General features: G+C 38.7%; 1 protein-coding gene across 9 annotated transcripts in view; it reads right to left on the reverse strand.

Annotated features, from left to right (window-relative positions):
• Nucleotides 1-18,066, reverse strand: part of BIRC6 (baculoviral IAP repeat containing 6) — a 178,094-nt gene that overhangs the window by 134,472 nt on the left and 25,556 nt on the right. For all 9 annotated transcript variants that reach the window (XM_080588416.1, XM_080588413.1, XM_080588411.1 and 6 more), the window contains exons 10-12: nt 15,389-16,786; nt 5,312-5,461; nt 639-864 (exon numbers count right to left, since the gene is read on the reverse strand). In XM_080588416.1, the coding sequence (XP_080444542.1) occupies nt 639-864; nt 5,312-5,461; nt 15,389-16,786 (1,774 nt within the window). The remainder of the gene's footprint in view (nt 1-638; nt 865-5,311; nt 5,462-15,388; nt 16,787-18,066) is intronic.

Consider the following 18,066-nt stretch of genomic DNA (forward strand, 5'->3'; position numbering starts at 1 on the left):
AAACCCCAGAAGAGTTCCAAGTTCATACACATACTGAATCAGCACAATTCATATCAGTGGAAATATTGCCTACATTTTAGCACAGCAAAGGCACTATATTGGCTCAAGTAAACATCTCACATATAAAGAAAATTTTACTTCACAAGAGCAGATGGAAATCCACACTCTATTTTCACATTTTAAGATAAACAACGTGGTTTAGGACAACTATTACATTCATTTTGGCACCCAGAGCTTGCATTTTCTGACTAAAAAATTGCTAAGAATTTGTGTATACATAAGAGTGAATCAGACTTTTTATAGAACAACAAGAATACCTAATTCTGGCAAATATGCTTGTCTAATTATATAAGGAAATACAACTTTGGTGTATAAAAAATACAAATTCAAAATGTGATTTTTCAATTTGTTTCAAGGTCCATTACGACAACTACTGCATGAAGAGCTTCCTTGCAAACTATGAAATAAGGACCGGTATCTTTGAAAGCACACACTCTTAAACCTGCACGCTATTTAAAAGCAATGAAATCACTTGAAATTTGTGATTACACCAACTACACACGCTTGTTAAGCAATACACACAATTCTTTTTTGTACCTATTCTTTTTTGTACCCTATTTTTTTTGTACCCTATTTACCTGTCTGTCTGTAGCTTCCAAGTTCGAGTGTGCTGAGCTGCATCTCCATGGTGCTGCTGGTGCAAATGCTGAGGATGCCGCCTTTGCTGCTGCTCTTGCTGGACTTCTACCCAACAGGGAGGGACAGTGGCTGAAAATCGTGGTGTCAAGGTCTCAAAACGGGTCAGTTCTACCAGGGACGTCAGTGTTTCAAGGGAAAATGGCTGGTCCACCAAAAGATCAACTCCTGAATAATTATAGAACATATATATTTGTTACACAGATGTATTTATTTCCCAGAACATCCTATAAACTGTTTGAAATATAACCAAACTGCTATAAGTGAAATTAACGTCTGTGTGACACAAAGATTAAAAAAAGTGCTAGCACTGAAGCCAGTGTCCTTTGAAGCTAACTAATTTGGAGTAAGTTTTCTAAGTATTGAGATCTCTGAGCATGCTGTCTGAGATTCAGTCAGAAGCATCCCAAGAAGTAATTAGCCAGCTACACTTTGATAATATAAAGCTGATTAAAACATTTTTATACCCTTACGGACTCAGAGAAAAAAAAAAAGTTTTATATTCCATGAAAACAGGCACACGGAATTACTATGTAATCAAAATATTTTTATCACTGTTGTTTAAGACATTGCTTTGGCACCTGCTTATCGATGCAGACGTATTTTATGGTAGATCAGTAGAATGTTTTGGAAGCTCTCCGTTTAGCTTAAAAGAGGAATAAAGGAAAAACAAGCATGCTTTATATAATGCACTTAAAAGACGCCGTTCCTGAACAAGTATCTTGCCTTCATATTCAAGTCTTGCCCTGAGGAAACAGGTTTACAGGATAATAATCTAGAACTAAAATATAATTAGGTTTCCTCAAACATAAACATTGAAAATATTAGGGAAAATAAGATATGCGTAATGTCCATTTTCTTAGATTTCGAGCATTTTCCCTTAAAAATGTGTTTCAGAAAAAAACTTCTGGTTGTAAAGGAAAACTTACCACCAAAAGAAATGCCACACCCCCAGTGCAGAGACTGAACATAGAGACTATCTTGCAAGCAAGCATGAGTGAAATCAGAGTAACAACAAGATCACATCCTCCAGCTTAAGAGGAGGAAACACACACAATTCCTCCAGAAAAGTGAAGAAGCTCAAGATGAGAGACCCAGGGTCAGGCAGAAAATTCACTCACACTGCAGAAGCTGTAACTTCTGCTTTTTAGCCTATGAGGCGTGAAAATGCTGAAAAGATTAAAAATGCCTTAGAAATTTAATAATACAGAAAACACCTTTGATTTTATTTATCTTTTACTGCCAAATATGAACCTTAACTGTGTGACATTGCAACAAGAACTGAGATCATAGCTCAAACTGTGTTTCAATTCAGTATTTCAATAGATTGGATTTTTTTTCTAATTTGCTCTCCTTCCCCCTCCAAAAGAAACAGTTACAGATTCACAACAACCATATAGATCAGGCCCTGAAGCTGAAAAATTAAAGACTTAAGTATGCTTGACAGCACTGGAAAATTATCTTCTTTTGTAAAATTACATGATTTTTATTGTACTGTAATAATGAGTTATAGTAAGTTGAAGTACTAGTAGCAAAATAGAAAAGGGGTTTCAAACTGGTTGCAAGTTGCTTCTAAAAAAAAAAAAAAAGACATATTTTACATTACATTACCACAAAAACACCCCTTCCCTTTAAAGGAAATTGTAATTTTAACCTAATCAAGATGTATGACCTGGTAGTGTTAACACATTTCCTTCTAAAACAATACCCTTTAAAATGCAGCCAAACTGCAAATGCAAGTGTTCCAGAATGCCTACAGTGGAGAAACAAACATATGAACAAAATACTCAGTATAATACGTACAATATACAGACAAAAGCTTGTGCTTGTCACTGGGGGCTCTATCCTGACCACAGTAGCTATTAGCTACAGTTTCAGAGAACACCAAAGCGATTTCTTAAAAACAGCCTGATGCTATCTGCCACCAACTGTAACGTACGACATAGGTTAAGGCTTTATGCTCGGTCAGATCAGCCTAGGAGTTCAGTTCCCCAGAAGAAAAAATCCTTCTGTTGAGCTATGTCTGTCTGAAAAACATGCAAAGAAATGGACAAAAACATTTCTTCTTGACATACCTGGATTAAAAGAGAAGCAACAATGATGTGATGGATGTTGGGAGCAACGCCTGAGGATGAACCCTATCATTCTGACAGCTTCATTACTTTAGAGAATGTTTGCACAGCCCCAGCAATCACTCACACACACATTAAGACTCCAGTATTATGGGCACGAGTATTCTTAACCCGGGCAGCTCAGATGAAGAGCTCTGCAATCTTTTAGGTTCAACCTCCTGCCTAGCCCCTCATTTGGGGGCTGGCTTCTAATGATTATCCAACTTCTCACAGCTTCTAGGAGCTCAGCCTGAGACCACAGCAGAACAGTACTCAATTTGTCTGACCACTGCTGTTTCCAGCATCTCGTTGGGAACAACTACAGACCAAGATCAAGCAACACTACACTCCCTGAATTATATTAGTGCTTAAAGGAAGACCTGCAACTTGTGGGCAATTTAAATGTATAACTATTTAGAAGTCCACACATAAGTAAATCTGTTGCACTGGGTCATATTTAAGCACAGTCTATACTGAAGGCTGCATGAAGAAGAGAAGGAGAGTTAAAAAATAAATAAATAAATTTGCCGTCACATTACTGGCAGAATTTAAATGGTAATTATCATCAGTTTGATTCATCAGGTTGGTCAAAGTTGCCCTCTGAGTTGAAGTCACTTAAATCTGATGATAAGCTATTATAGAGGGAATGCATCTAATGAAGCAGATTTATGTCCTGAATATTCACATTCTCTATGAAGATTTTACTGCTGTATTTGCCATTACCAGAAGAAGAAAGTTGCAGAAGAAAGCCACAGCCTTCCTTCCCTCACGTATGTATAGCAGTTTATTACTTAGCAGTTTTCAAACTTCAGGAATGGCTCCTTTGGAGAAAAAGGAGCAGCACAAGAAATCCTGTCTTCTAAGCCATAGTGCAGAGCAGAAGACAGCAACTGCTGTACTGCTGCTTACAGATAATCTTATACTGAAAACCAACTTTTCCGTCCCTCTTTTGATTTCCTTCCCTCTTGCTAAGTAAAATCAGGGACCTTACAAACAGACCACAAAACAACGCATCATAGGGCTGGATGCAAGTAGGATTCTGGGGAGAGAGACAGCAAGTAAGCTGGTGACAGTGAAGATGCCATTCATTATCCAGAACCATCCCTGTATTGCCACTCGGTCCCTCCCAGCTTCTTTGTCCTCTGCACCTGCAGTAGACACTCCACCATCACCCACAAAAACAATAAACATCATTTCTCTGACAGTCATGGCTGCAAGAATAAATTACATTCTACCACTGCTTTGCCTTCATACTTCACAGAATCTTTTTTTTTTTTTTTTCCCAATTTAAGAGTCATCGGTTCCCTGCATAGCCCTACTTTTGTCCCAACAGACATGACCAAAACCTCCAAACCCCAACCCAACTAAAATAATGTGTCTCTATCAACAGCTGCAGGTTAAAACAAAATGAAAAACATAGTAGTTTTACAGTTCTCTCATCAACAATTCCCCCAAACAACCATCACCAGCAACAAAAGAGCTAGACTAAGAAAGATACTTCAAAAACCTCAACATGACTCAAATCTTCCTCAGGCTTAACCAGCAAAATTAGATTTAAGTCTTAGTGCCAAATTATTTACAATGAAGTATACTTCATGTGGACTGAGAAAAGCTATGAGGGCCCCACAGGAGCTCACATAACCTGCACACACACCGTTTTCCCCTACAAACAGGAGACCCTCCTTTTTTCTACCTTTTTACGTTGACTACTTAAAGGAACATTACCTATCACCAAAACACCTGTTTTACCCAAGTGGGCCAGGATACTACAAAAGGAAGCAGATGGCAGAACTGGTGTACAAGAACTGCAGTAAAGACAAGACCTAAATATCATGTTTAAGCTAAAAATGGAATTTGGACAATTAGAAACAATTGTTTCTTTCAGTCCAAGGACAGACAAACTTCCAGGAAGCAAACTGATATGTAAATGACAGCAGAATTTGAGCAAGGCTCAACCTAAATCAACTACGAGAAACAGAAATCCAAGAGTTAATATCTTAAGTTTATTTCACAACAGCAACTGCACTACTTTAAGTATAGACACCATTAGCTTCATTGTGTGCGACAATACTTATCAAATAAACTTTGCACAGTTTTCTGAAGTAGAGCTGTACATCATCTGCATGAAGCTAAGACAACTTTAGATGATGAACATATGATTTTTGTTCCAAATAAGCAGTTCAAGCCTATTTAAATGGTGAGGGAAGTTCAGTGTCTGCACAATTACCTGTTTTTTTTCCTTGTTTGCCCTACTTACGATAACATGCAGTGATTGGAAAAACAGTTACACAGCAGGTTTTTTTGAGAATCGGGAAGTGCTAAGATGTTACACTTGTACATAAGCAGTGACAAATATACATAAAAATTACAGAACTCAATCGCAGGGCAATAAAAAAAAAGTATAAAACAACATGCTATTAAATAACTCACAATCACTTCACCATGCAACTTCCAAGAATAATAGAAGCATTATAATTAGGTATGTTTAAACATGTACAATTTACCTGTAATGCCCGGACTAGAAGGGTTAGATAAGGGCTTGGCGCCTTCTGAAGACTGTTCTACACTTTTGGAAAGGGATCCATCTACGAGTATATCAGCTTCATCTATGTCATCACAGGTTCCTCCAATCTGAAGGAAATGAAGTTCTCCACCTAAAATCACCACAGACAATGAAAGAAGCAAATTTAGACAGGCATACAGTTAAACTTGATTCGTAAGACAAGCTTCCAGACAAAGTGCTACATAATTATGACTGTAATTATATAGGACCAGGAACTGGCATTATTATACATGAAAACTCATTTTGCTTTATTACTACAACGTTTTTCAGGGTGAACTACCAAAATATTAACTGCAGTTGTGAATGTCATAAAGGAAAAGAAAATATCAGGGAAGAGGGGGATAAAAGGCAATTAACTAAACAAGTCCCAGTAGAAACCTCGATCGTAACGATTGCAATGCTTTCCATAACCCAAATCATAAGTTAAACAGAAAATGTTCCATCACATCAACTAAGGCCTTCACTACTTTGTTTGTACACATTGCATACATTTCCTTTCCAAGTTCAATATCTGAGAACTGAACAAGTCATTTTCCCACTGAACTCTCCTAACTAACGGGCTCTTCATATCTTTTATCAGACTTAGAATCGCTGATCAGTACAACAGTCAGAACGGCAATTCCAAAATATTCAGTGGACAAAATGTTTTGGTGGAATCCTGAAATCATTCTATGAAGTTGCCCATTATAAATGATAGAATTCATCTGTGCGTATCACCGTTGGTAAACAGAGAAATCACTGAGAAAAAACGCTCAATTTTATGTAAGGTCAATGAAAAATGTTTTTAACAGTTTCAGTAGTCACAAAAATCCTAATTACTGGGATGTATATAGAGAAAAAAAATCCTGGAAGGCCTTCTATGTTTTTTTTTTTCTGAAAATTGATAGCAGAATGCCCTTCAGCACCTGACTCGTTATGAAAAACCCTGTTAGGCAAACTATCCAGGTAAACTGAAACAAACAAACAAACTTGAGATAACGTAGGTAATAAAAATCCAAAATTAAAGCATAATCAGCAGGTACTTGTTTTTCACTGGGGGAGCAGGAGGAAGTGAAACGCAGAGAGATAAAGGCACAGAGAGAGACGGTGCAAGGTTTTACTGGATCTCAGTAAGAAAGGCCCATTAAAAATGCCTTAATAACATTACTGTTTTAACAAGACAGAATAAAAAGAGGACTATTAGAGCTTGAATCACCAAAAAGGAGGAACCTCCCAACAGACAGTGCTACATGCTGTGGGAAAATCCATCTGGGGGTCAGAGTGATACTGCATGAAAAATAGGGTTCCCAGTGTCTGAAGGGACATAAGATTTACTATCCATATTTTTCATTTTTTCTCTTTAAAACAGCTATTTTATTAAGCCACTAAGCCATTTGCTATTGGGCCTTTCTTACAGAGATCCCATAAGAAGCCCACACTGCCTCTTCTGCCCTCCACCCCCCGCCCCGATGCAGAACAGTACATCAGTAGTAGATGCCAAGAGTGGAGAAAAAAAGAATAGTTCTGGTAAATAATGCTTAGAGTGAACTTCCTTAAGATTATATAGCTCACAATTATAGCAATTAAGTTTATATAGCCCACAATTATATACCAATTTTCTTAAACAATGAGAATTAGGGACATGTTAAGAAACTCAGCTCCACTGGGTGACAAGCCAGTTCTTTTCCATCCTGTTTACTGCTCAAAGATCAATGATCAGAATGATCTCAGTGACCAAAACCTGAGAATCTCCTGTCCTGGAAATAAGCACAGCTGAGTGAAATGCAAGTTCAGACTGACCTGACCATTTGCCAGTTGTATGGCTCAGAGCATGAGACAGACTGAAGAGCTTAGGGAGGTTGCGGGCTTGTCTAAGGGAATGTTATGCCAAGGTCTCTCTTAATCTGTAGATGGTTGGATTTGTTTTGTTTTAACCAACAATCATTTTGGAATTGATCATGCTGGAATTGATCATTAGCTAATGAACTGCCAATAAATTGCTAATTGCTAATAGTAGCAAGTACTGCTAATTAACAGCAGCAAAAAACTGCCTTATGATTTTATCTGTACTACAAGAGGAAGAGCAAGTCCCTGAATTCCTAAAAGACTCCAGCACTCTTCCAAGAAAAACTCTGTGCTAAACTTGAAATGTCTCACTTATTTGTTGTTTTTAAAAAGCTTCTGTAAAAAAAACTTTATCATGAACATCAGCAATACAGTATTAGCCTATAAATTAATTAGTGCCTGTGCAAGCTTTCCAAAACCCTGCAGGTGGCTTTGTTTCTGTGTCACAAAAGAGGTGGTTGTTCTCACAGAACATCTGAAGATGACCTTCTGATGATGCATGCTTATTTGTTGTAGAGTTACCATAGCTCCTATAGTCAAGTGCCAGGAAAAAAGTCTGTACAGAAGTCAATGCTGATTTGTCATCCTTGCTTTATTTATTTATTTACTTACTTGTTTATTTGAGTTCTTACTGGCTCGTGGTACATACTACCAGACTGAAAAGGACTCGCTCATCTGGTACTTTCTAATTCTAGTAGTAAACATCGTAATTAGTAGTTTACCTGAAGACTTCAATGTTTGTATCACTTTTGGACAGAGATGACAAATGCTTCTGTTGCACTAGCAAGAAGACATTAAAGCTCACACTGACTTTCTCAGTGATCATAAAGAAGAATAATTAGAAAACAGTATCACCATATTTCCTGAAAACAGCAGGTAACACTTTTAAAACATGGGTAGAATCATAGAATATCCCGAGTTGGAAGGGACCCATAAGGATCACAGAATCACAGAATCACAGAATCGTCTAGACTGGAAGAGACCTCCAAGATCATCTAGTCCAACCTCAGCCCTAACACTAACAAGACCTCCACTAAACCATATCACTAAGGGCTACATCTAAACGTCTCTTAAAGACCTCCAGGGATGGCGACTCAACCACCTCCCTGGGCAGCCCATTCCAATGCCTAACAACCCTTTCAGTAAAGAAGTTCTTCCTAACATCCAACCTAAACCTCCCCTGGCGCAACTTTCGCCCATTCCCCCTCGTCCTGTCACCAGGCACGTGGGAGAACAGACCAACCCCCACCTCTCTACAGCCTCCTTTAAGGCAACTGTAGAGAGCGATGAGGTCGCCCCTGAGCCTCCTCTTCTCCAGGCTAAACAACCCCAGCTCCCTCAGCCGCTCCTCGTAAGACTTGTCCTCCAGACCCCTCACCAGCTTCGTCGCTCTTCTCTGGACTCTCTCGAGCACGTCCATGTCCTTCCTGTAGCGAGGGGCCCAAAACTGAACACAGTACTCGAGGTGCGGCCTCACCAGAGCCGAGTACAGGGGGACAATCACCTCCCTAGACCTGCTGGCCACACTGCTTCTTATACAAGCCAGGATGCTGTTGGCCTTCTTGGCCACCTGAGCACACTGCTGGCTCATATTCAGCTGCCTATCAACCAGTACTCCCAGGTCCTTCTCGGCCAGGCAGCTTTCCAGCCACTCATCTCCCAGCCTGTAGCTCTGCTTGGGGTTGTTGTGCCCCAGGTGCAGGACCCGGCACTTGGCCTTGTTGAACTTCATGCAGTTGGCCTCAGCCCATCGGTCCAGCCTATCCAGATCCTCCTGCAGAGCCTTCCTTACCTCGAGCAGATCGACACACGCACCTAACTTGGTGTCATCTGCATCATTGAGTCCAACTCCTGGCACCGCACAGGTCTGCCCAAAAGTTTAGACCGTGTGACTAAGTGCACAGTCCAATCGCTTCTTAAATTCAGACAGGCTTGGTGCAGTGACTGCTTCACTGGGGAGCCTGTTACAGTGTGTAACCACCCTTTCGGTGAAGAACCTCTTCCTGATGTCCAGCCTAAACCTCCCCTGCCTCAGCTTAACACTGTTCCCATGGGTCCTATCACTGGTGATTAAGGAGACTAGGTCGGCGCCTGCCTCTAGTTTAATTCTGAACTGTATTTAAAATCTGTAACTTGCTCAGACTTAAGAACCTGGTGGGTTAGTTACACAAACGGAACGTAAAAATCATAAATCCATCCAAATGAATCCCAAGTTTCCTTCCATCAAACCAGTGATCAGTTCCAGGAATGCAGTGTTGGCACAAGTTAGAAGACATGTCAGAGATGAGGCCACTGCAGCCAAAGCCAATTTGGCGACGTGTTTGATACACTGAAGGTATCCTCCATCCTGGCAGGAACTTGGAACAATGACACAGATGTCGACAGCTATCACAACACAAGCACACAATCAAACAATACCCCAAAGATAAAGGCATTAAGAATGCTAAGCCATACCACAGGCAACTAGCCACTAAACAACTTCAGTCCTTCTTGTCTCACCATCGGGTTGCAGAGGAAGGGTTAGTTCCCACATACTAGTTGGAAACACCTGAAAAATTTCCCCAAGAAAGCTTCCCAGAAGCCTCACTCTAACAGAATTTTCTCTATTGTTGGACATTTCAGCTGTAAAAGTCCATCCTGGGTCATGAAAAAATAGAATGCAATTGAATAGAGACGAGTGAAAGTTACCATGCCGGGCAAGAAATAATTAAATGCATTATTATGGGAAAAAGGAAAATCAGCTAGCCAGCAGTTCTGTAAAAGAGGTTCTTGTGAGTCATAAGATAAACCCAATTCAGTTTCCCGCTCCAAAGTGCAAACATCCTAGTGTGTACATGCACAGACGGTATGTACAGAGCGCAGAGTTATTCAATAGAAAAGAAGAATTCCTTTAAAGACATCTGTAGGATTACTGTGTCTGTTTTTGGGTCAAGAAGCATGTGGACCTGAGAAGATCTTTTGGGAAGGGAGTGATGTTTTTTTTTCTTTCAAAGCCCCTGAGGGAAGTTTAAAACAACTGGAGGTGTTGAGCTGATGAAAACAAATGGCTGGAGGTCCCCACTCCCTTTTTTGTAGGGATCTTTGCCATGTCAATTAAGGACGGCACAACTGACTCCAATCAGCACAGATAATACAGACTAGAGACCAGAAAAAAAATATTCATCAAGGACACTGTACATTAGAAGAAATTCTGTGAACAGGCTGTTACCTCTCCAATGTGGAAGAACCTCAAAAACAGGTTGATCTCCTTCTGAAAGGGTAAGTGTAATTGATCCTGACCTTAAGATGATCTCCTTAGGATCATTTCCAACACTAATCCTGGCAAAAAACCTCAGCCCCTCCCATCCTCATTAGATCCAATTGCCTATGAAGGCAGAAAATTGGAAACACTTGACTGATTCCTCAACTTCAGATATGCTAATGTACAAGGCTGACAAAGCCTAGTGACAGAGATAAATAAGACATGAAAACAAAAACAGGAAAAAAAGCTACAGAGAGTGATAAATACACTCCATACAGCTCAAAAGCAAGGAGTTTGTTATAACGGAGTGGCACAAGATTTGGTGGCATTCGTTCTCAAATGTGTGGAAGTGTCATCCAGTTCTGTCAAGCTTGCTACAAGAAATATTAGCGTATACAACTCATTTTTAACAAGACCAAACTTCACTCTGAAAAATCGCTACTTCCTCAACAAAGGGGAGTGACAAAAAAATCCTGTTATAACGCAGCACCGCAGGCAAGAACTTGGTAAAATTATAAACACAAAAAGAATGCCCCAAACATGGCAAAACAGACATCTAAAGAAAAAAGAGCTTATAGATGAACGTATAATACAACTGCTAAGGTATTAATGTGCAGGATGAATTACATACAATGTTTGTGGTCTTCTTCTACAGCTTCCAGTTTTTTTTTTAATTTGGAAAAAGACAATATCCAGCAGAACTGATCCAATGTGCTCTAGAAAACATGACGTGCAAGACGCTGGTTATGCAACTGCAAGTGGAGCTGGGAAGCAACATAGGTAGAAAAGAGGATTGCTAGAATAAAAAAGCAGTAAAGTTCTTCCTTCTTATGATGAAAACAAGTAGAAACATTACTTTTTTCTTCCCACTGCTTTTCCCCAAACTACTTCAATAATTAAACTGAAAATATAACTAAATTAATTTAGAAAACTACTGAAGAATCATTTTTTAAAACAATCAAATCAACCTTCTGTTGAGACTTTTGCTAGTTGTAATGCGAAACCAAATACTAACATTTTCAAGGGGAATCAATATGGAAATGATTTACTCCAAAACCTTCACTCGCTATGGATGTTTGAAAAGCAGATTTGTGAAAGAATTAGATTGCAAACTTCAGGTGAGCACAATCCAAGAATACTTCAGACTTGAACATACTCAAGCACTCAAAAGCCACTATACAGATTTTAGCACCTACTTAATCATACAGTCTGGGTGAAAAGTACTTGCTTTATTTATCACAGCAACACCCTGAAAGTTTCTACTTCTGAGAGCATTTGATTTATTTGAAATGCCACCCCACTTCCCTACTTCATAATATTTCTTCAGAAAGATTCAGACCTTGAAGTTCCTAACATCGGTAGCAGTGAAAGACTAAGGAAACAAACCAAAACAACCCAAGAAAAGATAATAGTAGAATGTATGCTGTGGACTGTTTACTTAAGCAATTTTTGGTAGGCCTGTAGTAGTTAAAGGAAAAACGATTAGATGAAAACAGATTTAAAGAGTGCAATGATAACTGTATCCCTTGAAATTTACCCATCCAAAGCGAATTATATCTGGTCCTCTTAAACACCAGATAACAGAGTTCAAGTACCACTAGAAGGCTGTCAGCCTGCTCCATAGTTTAATAATAAAGAATATTTTGGATGCTACCGAATTTAAGCCAAGTTTCATATTAATGACACAATATAAAAGTGTTTAAAAGACCCAAGTGATAACAAAGCATTGCTAAGAGGGATATTAACCATAGTTTACCTTGGCCAAGGGTAAGAGAAGAAAGCAAAACACACAGAGATTAAAGTCTACTCTTTGCTTGACAGAACTGGAACCAAGAATATACTTCAACACCTCACCCCAGAGGTCAACTACAGACACTCCTTCACAGAGAAGCACCTGAGGCTGACACCAAGGTGCAATATTTTTAAGTGGGATAAGAATAATTATTCCCAACCCACAAAGATGGTTGAAGTCAAATGCAAGTTGAAAACATCTTTACATAGAAACACTCTAAGCCTGAGACACCCATTCACACAAATATATTTTTTTCCAGTTATATCTTAAGGGCAGCTACAGAGAAAATTATGATCTACCAAGGATGCTAGCACATCAACAAGCATCTTCTCCTGGAACAGCAGAGAGAGTTGGCTTTTCTACGTCCAGAACTTGGAGATGTTCAAGTACCTTCTCCCACCACCTAAGCAAGTAAATAGTAAAGAATATACTGCTCAGCCTATATTCTTGAACACTTTTCCCATGACCTCCAAGCATTTCCAGTGCATGTTTGTTCAAAGGCATTTACTTAACATTTTCACCTGCGTCACTGCACTGCAAGCTACTTGCTAGGATTAACATTCAACACACCGGTGAACGCGGCCCTTCTCCTTTCAACACCGATCTTCCTTACACGGTCTGAGTGCAGACACATCCCCTACATGGCAGTTAAGACAGAAGAGCAAAGACTGCAAAGGGATTTTGGAAGAAGCCTAAGAAAACTGCATTTAAGATAAAATAAAGATAAATCTTTTTGGCCATCTGGCAGATAAGGAAGCAATTTTACTCACTTACAGTAGCAGGATTAAAGGATGGTTATGACTGAACGAAAGTTAAGGGAAATCTATTCCTTATATTGTTTTTCCATTCTAAATCTTGGTGTATATTTGAATAAGTTAAGTAAATAGTTGAGCTTTTTGGTTTGCTCTTTCTTTTAGTATTTCTGAGTTTTATAAAGTACTTTTATTTATACTTAAGATCAGATCATTCTTTAAAAAGCTCCAAATTTCAGCATAAAATACTAGGACTCAAAGGTTTCAGATGTATCTTGTATAAGATCCTGAAATCCAGACTTCTAATGAATATTGGTCCCTAGACATTTGTGATGACTTTGTACTTAATTTCTCAAAAGTGAAAAAACTATACAAGCAGAAGTGACCAAAATGTAAATATATATATATATATATATATAAAAATTGAAAACTTCTAAAGATATTTAAACAACCAAAATGTTTTTGAAATTCATTTTAAAATGGTTGCAGAACAAAAAAACAAGTTCTAGATAGAGGCGTGGTGGGTGTAAATCAAAGGCAGGAACAATCAATGAATAAAAAATTGAAGAGTTATTGAAGTACTATATTCAAAAGGGGAAATTTGATGGCAGAGGAATGATTGCCTCTGGTTTACACGACCACAGAACAAAAAGAGAATCCCAGTCATCTTAAAGGCAGCAAGAACAAAAGAACTTGCAAAGGTATTTATAAATTACTAAATGGACACTATAGCACTCTCAGAAAAAAATAAAGAGGTTTTTACTGAAAAAGCAGAATGATGTCCTTGTCTATTATGAGGAAGACAAACTATTCTCCAGTCAGTAACAGAAGTGGTGATTATAAAGGCAGAAGAGACAAATACTCCTACACACACAGAATAAATGCTCCCAGATCAACAGACCTGTGTCTTACATTCGAGGTCCCAAAACAGGTTTAGGTAATACCAAACGCAACAAGAACATCATTACCATACACGCTAACACTGGATGGGAAAATAGCATGCACAGAAACAGCAAGTCCTTTAACTATTGTCATTAGCCTTAAACACAAGACAGACAGAATAGATTTCATGTGAGAATTAAATGAATAGCAGTACAATCCTGTGGGAAAATGCTTAGCAAGGTTGTTTTTAAATGGGATTTGATGTTTGACCAGTAGAGGTAAAAACATGACATGTATATACATATAAAATAATGATATATAATAAGAAATATCTATATGATACATACAGTTTTCAAAAGCAATTAATCTTTGGGTTAGAGCTCCGTTTTAACTAGGAAAAAATGTGCATTATTAAATAAAGCTCAAACAGTTCAATAGCTGTTTCTACCAAAAGAGGACAATGTAATAAATCCAAATGTTTCCATTGGCAATCTGCAAATATCAATACTAGTTGTTAACACTCAATGTTTTCAATCATATTAAAATAAATTTAAAGTTTCCACCGCCAAAACTCACAGTAGGTATGTGATAAACACAGAGTCCTTAGCAGGCAAAATTTTTACAATAAGCTAGACTATCAGTTAGAAAAAACAAGTAGGCCTGATTTAACAGCCACTCATCTGAAGACTACATAATTAACATGATGCAACTGAGAAAGTGTAAATGTGACAATTGAAATTCTAGAGGAGATAAAGTTCAACATGGAGGGAGTTCCTCTGTGATGTGTGAACCATCCCAGCAGCTTAGCACTTAAAGAGACTAAGCATTTCCACTTTTGCTGCATTGGAGTGCAGGAAAGCTAAATAAGGACACTGGCGCATGGAGGAATTCAGGGTGGTAGGGGCAGGTTCAGCTCTTCTCCTGTGAAGCAGCAGTTGGCTGGACTTCAGTTAGGCTCCTCTCCCACCTGCCCTTTACCCCTCAAAATGTACTGTGTTTCTTAAAAAGGATTTAAAAATCCCGCATACATGGTCCTGGCTCTCAGAGTCAAGACAGAATAATTCCAGTTGCAAAAAGGCCTGAGCAGAACCAGCAGCCCCATCTGAAAGTAGACACAATCTTAATAACTTATCACTGGATTAAGGTACAAAAGCATCACCTTCTCTACTGTCTTGAATATCTCCAGTACGTACAGAAGACATTTTTCTGAAACACCTATCTCCAGAACAGAAATAATTACATTAAAAAAATCCCTTTGTTTTGGATTTAAGCAGATCTGTGACGCTACAACAACAACATTAACCAGTACACTGGACATATCCAAGAGTAATCCCCATTTTAGACATGAAAATCCACATTTAAGAGGAGGAACGGAGCCCATGCTCTCTAGAATAAAAGTAAACTGTAGGTAAATTCAATGGCATTTGCCTATTACTATCTTGAAACTTACAGCCTACCATCTAACGTTCTATAAAACAATCCAAATACGGCAATATAAAGCATGAAAAAAAAATTTTAGAGTCTTACCTTTGGTGCATGCACATAATCTGTCTGTGCCCGAACAGTATATCACAGAGACAAACATATCTGGTTCCTCAGTGCCCTCTTTTTTAGGTGGCTCCACTTTGGCCAGAATTTCGAAGTTTGAAAGATCTAGTATTTTTACATATCCTCCCTGAGTAGTTATTACCAGGTGCCCAAGAGTGGAAATCTCAGATCTTCTCTCTCTCCCACTGCCATTTTTAGAAGTTAATTGCATTTCCTCTACAGGCTCCTCACAGTCATCCTCTCGATTATCCAATATATCTGGTGGGAGCAAAATCATTGAGGTAATTGTGTCTTGGGGGTCTTTGATATGCTGGATTTTTACTGGTTCCTCCTCTAGAGTAACTATTCTAGTGGCATAATTCATTTTATAAAGCACTAGGTATCCACCGCTAACACTTCTCTGTTCAGGCTGAATTATTAAAGGAGTTGTTGGTACATCTGCTGGTGACTCATGTTGGATTACATCGATACTTGTGCCATTCACTACAGCAAGACTTGATTCTATTTCACCCTTCCTTCTATTACATAGTGCCGAGTTTAATTTATTTAAATTATTCAAGGCCTCTACTTGATTTATTGCACTCAGAGATTCGACAGGACAAGTCCGCAGTCCTACTAACAAATGAACTCCATCTGCACAAGGAGTGATTGAATCTACACACAGGTTCTCCTCCTCTGCAAACTTTGGCAGACGCAGGCACTGAACCAAAGTCCCAGGCTTGGGAACCATAGAGCTCCACTTGTCCGAGTCCGGAGAAGTTAGGTTGGCTGCAGCATCTGCAAACTGCTGAATGTAAGTCACAGGGGGATCCTGCAACAGCAACTGTTCCTGGCTGTCCAGCTCCATTTCAATGATCTGTGGAACTGTGAAACCATCATCGTGCATACTTTTACTCATAATATTGTTCATCTGTGAAAAAAGTTTTCCTGCTTTTTCATCAGACTCCTTAATGCTGTATAGCAGCAATACAGGTAAAGTCCTCCTTACCAGAGGGGAATTCAGTTCTGAATTAGTGCAGGATTCATTGTCAGTTGATCCCTGTTCCGAGACACTCTCACCTCGAGTCCTGCTTAAGCCATCCAGTGACCGCTGAGAGTTACTGCTAACAGGAGAGGTAGCGGGTGATTTGTATGTTAAGAGACCTCCAGCTAATAAACAAGGAAAGGGAATGTTGTGTTGTTCCAGATGTTTTTCCTTCATCTTTTCACTCTTACAGTTGGCCAAACAGGGATTTGCACCAAGTTCTTCTAGATCCTTAACCGTATCTTCCAGAACGTTTGCAACAATTTCCCACTGAAGTTTCTCAGGTTGCTGAAGAATGCTGAGAGCTGTTATATCAAGGCTGACTTCCATAGTTTCTTTTTGTGATGTATGCCCTTTAAACAGAAATGATTAATGTAATATATGTTTAAAATAAAAAGGAATTGCATTACATATATTATGGACTTATTCTCATAATTAAGGAAAAGTTTCTGCTCTACAGTTTCAGGATGTTGTGACATTCTGTAAGTTCAAGACTTGTTAGTCATGAAACAAAAGAAAAGGCCTAGAAACATTCTTTCTACATAGACTAATGGTTCTCCTGATTTTATCAATGAGTGAAAGTAAAGAAAACAGGACAATAGCTCTCCTGATAAACAGTAAGATCTTTTCAACAATTATTTTACTCAGGTTAGACCACCATACTAAAACCCAACTAATCCAATTGATTCATTTCATGTTCTACCCTGTACCACCACCCCTCTTCCTAGACAGCTCAGCACCATCTACAATCTGCAACTCAGCAGATTCATTTTCCACTCTCAGCTGTAAAACACTTAATTTTACTCTAAAGCTTGAGTTACCACCACCTAACAGACAATACGAAAAGCTCTCTAAGCTACTATAAAACACAACACTGTAAACAGTTCAGATGGGCCTGATGAAATTAAACAGCACTGCAAGAATAACAGTGAATCGGAAGAGTTCAATTAAGTAATGCAAAAATGTAATTGATTACAAAGGAAAAATCCAGATAAGACAAGACTGAAGCATAAATGATAAAACATCATCTTCATAAATACTTTTGTTGAAAAAAACATCGTCTTTTTTCCCTTGTGTGTATGCACATGCACGTTCTTTACTTCCTTCCCTGCTGCTCTTGATTAAGCTGTGTAAACGAACTATGAAAAGCAAGCATGCAATCCTCCCACCCATCAAAATTTCTGGTTAGACCTCTAAGAAAACAATGCAAACACCATACATAGCATTGTACTGCTTCCATTTGAAAGCTTTGTTCAGGATGAGAAAAAAAAGTAAATTTCTATCAAAGACCATACATACAGAGAAACAATCAAGATACAGGAACTTTCTCCAGCAGTCCTCTGAATTTAAAGGGTTTTGTGCAGCTCTAATTTGTTCCTGTTCTAAGTAAGTTCCTTTAACTTGGTTTGTGTGTTTTATTGACAGCAAGATAAGCAATGCTTGTTGTCAAATAAGACATTTATTAACCAAAGTGATTTTTTTTCTCTCCCCTCTATCTACTCTCTCCCACCACACAAATAATGACTTAACTATCGGCACTGTTTTCCAGGTCATTTTTTTTCTTCATTCCCACCCCCCCAATACTATGAATACATATCCTTTGCTTACAACAGGGATTTCTTAAGAGCCTGAG

This window comes from Anser brachyrhynchus (assembly GCF_964034855.1).
Source record: "Anser brachyrhynchus genome assembly, chromosome: 3".
Taxonomy (NCBI): domain Eukaryota; kingdom Metazoa; phylum Chordata; class Aves; order Anseriformes; family Anatidae; genus Anser; species Anser brachyrhynchus.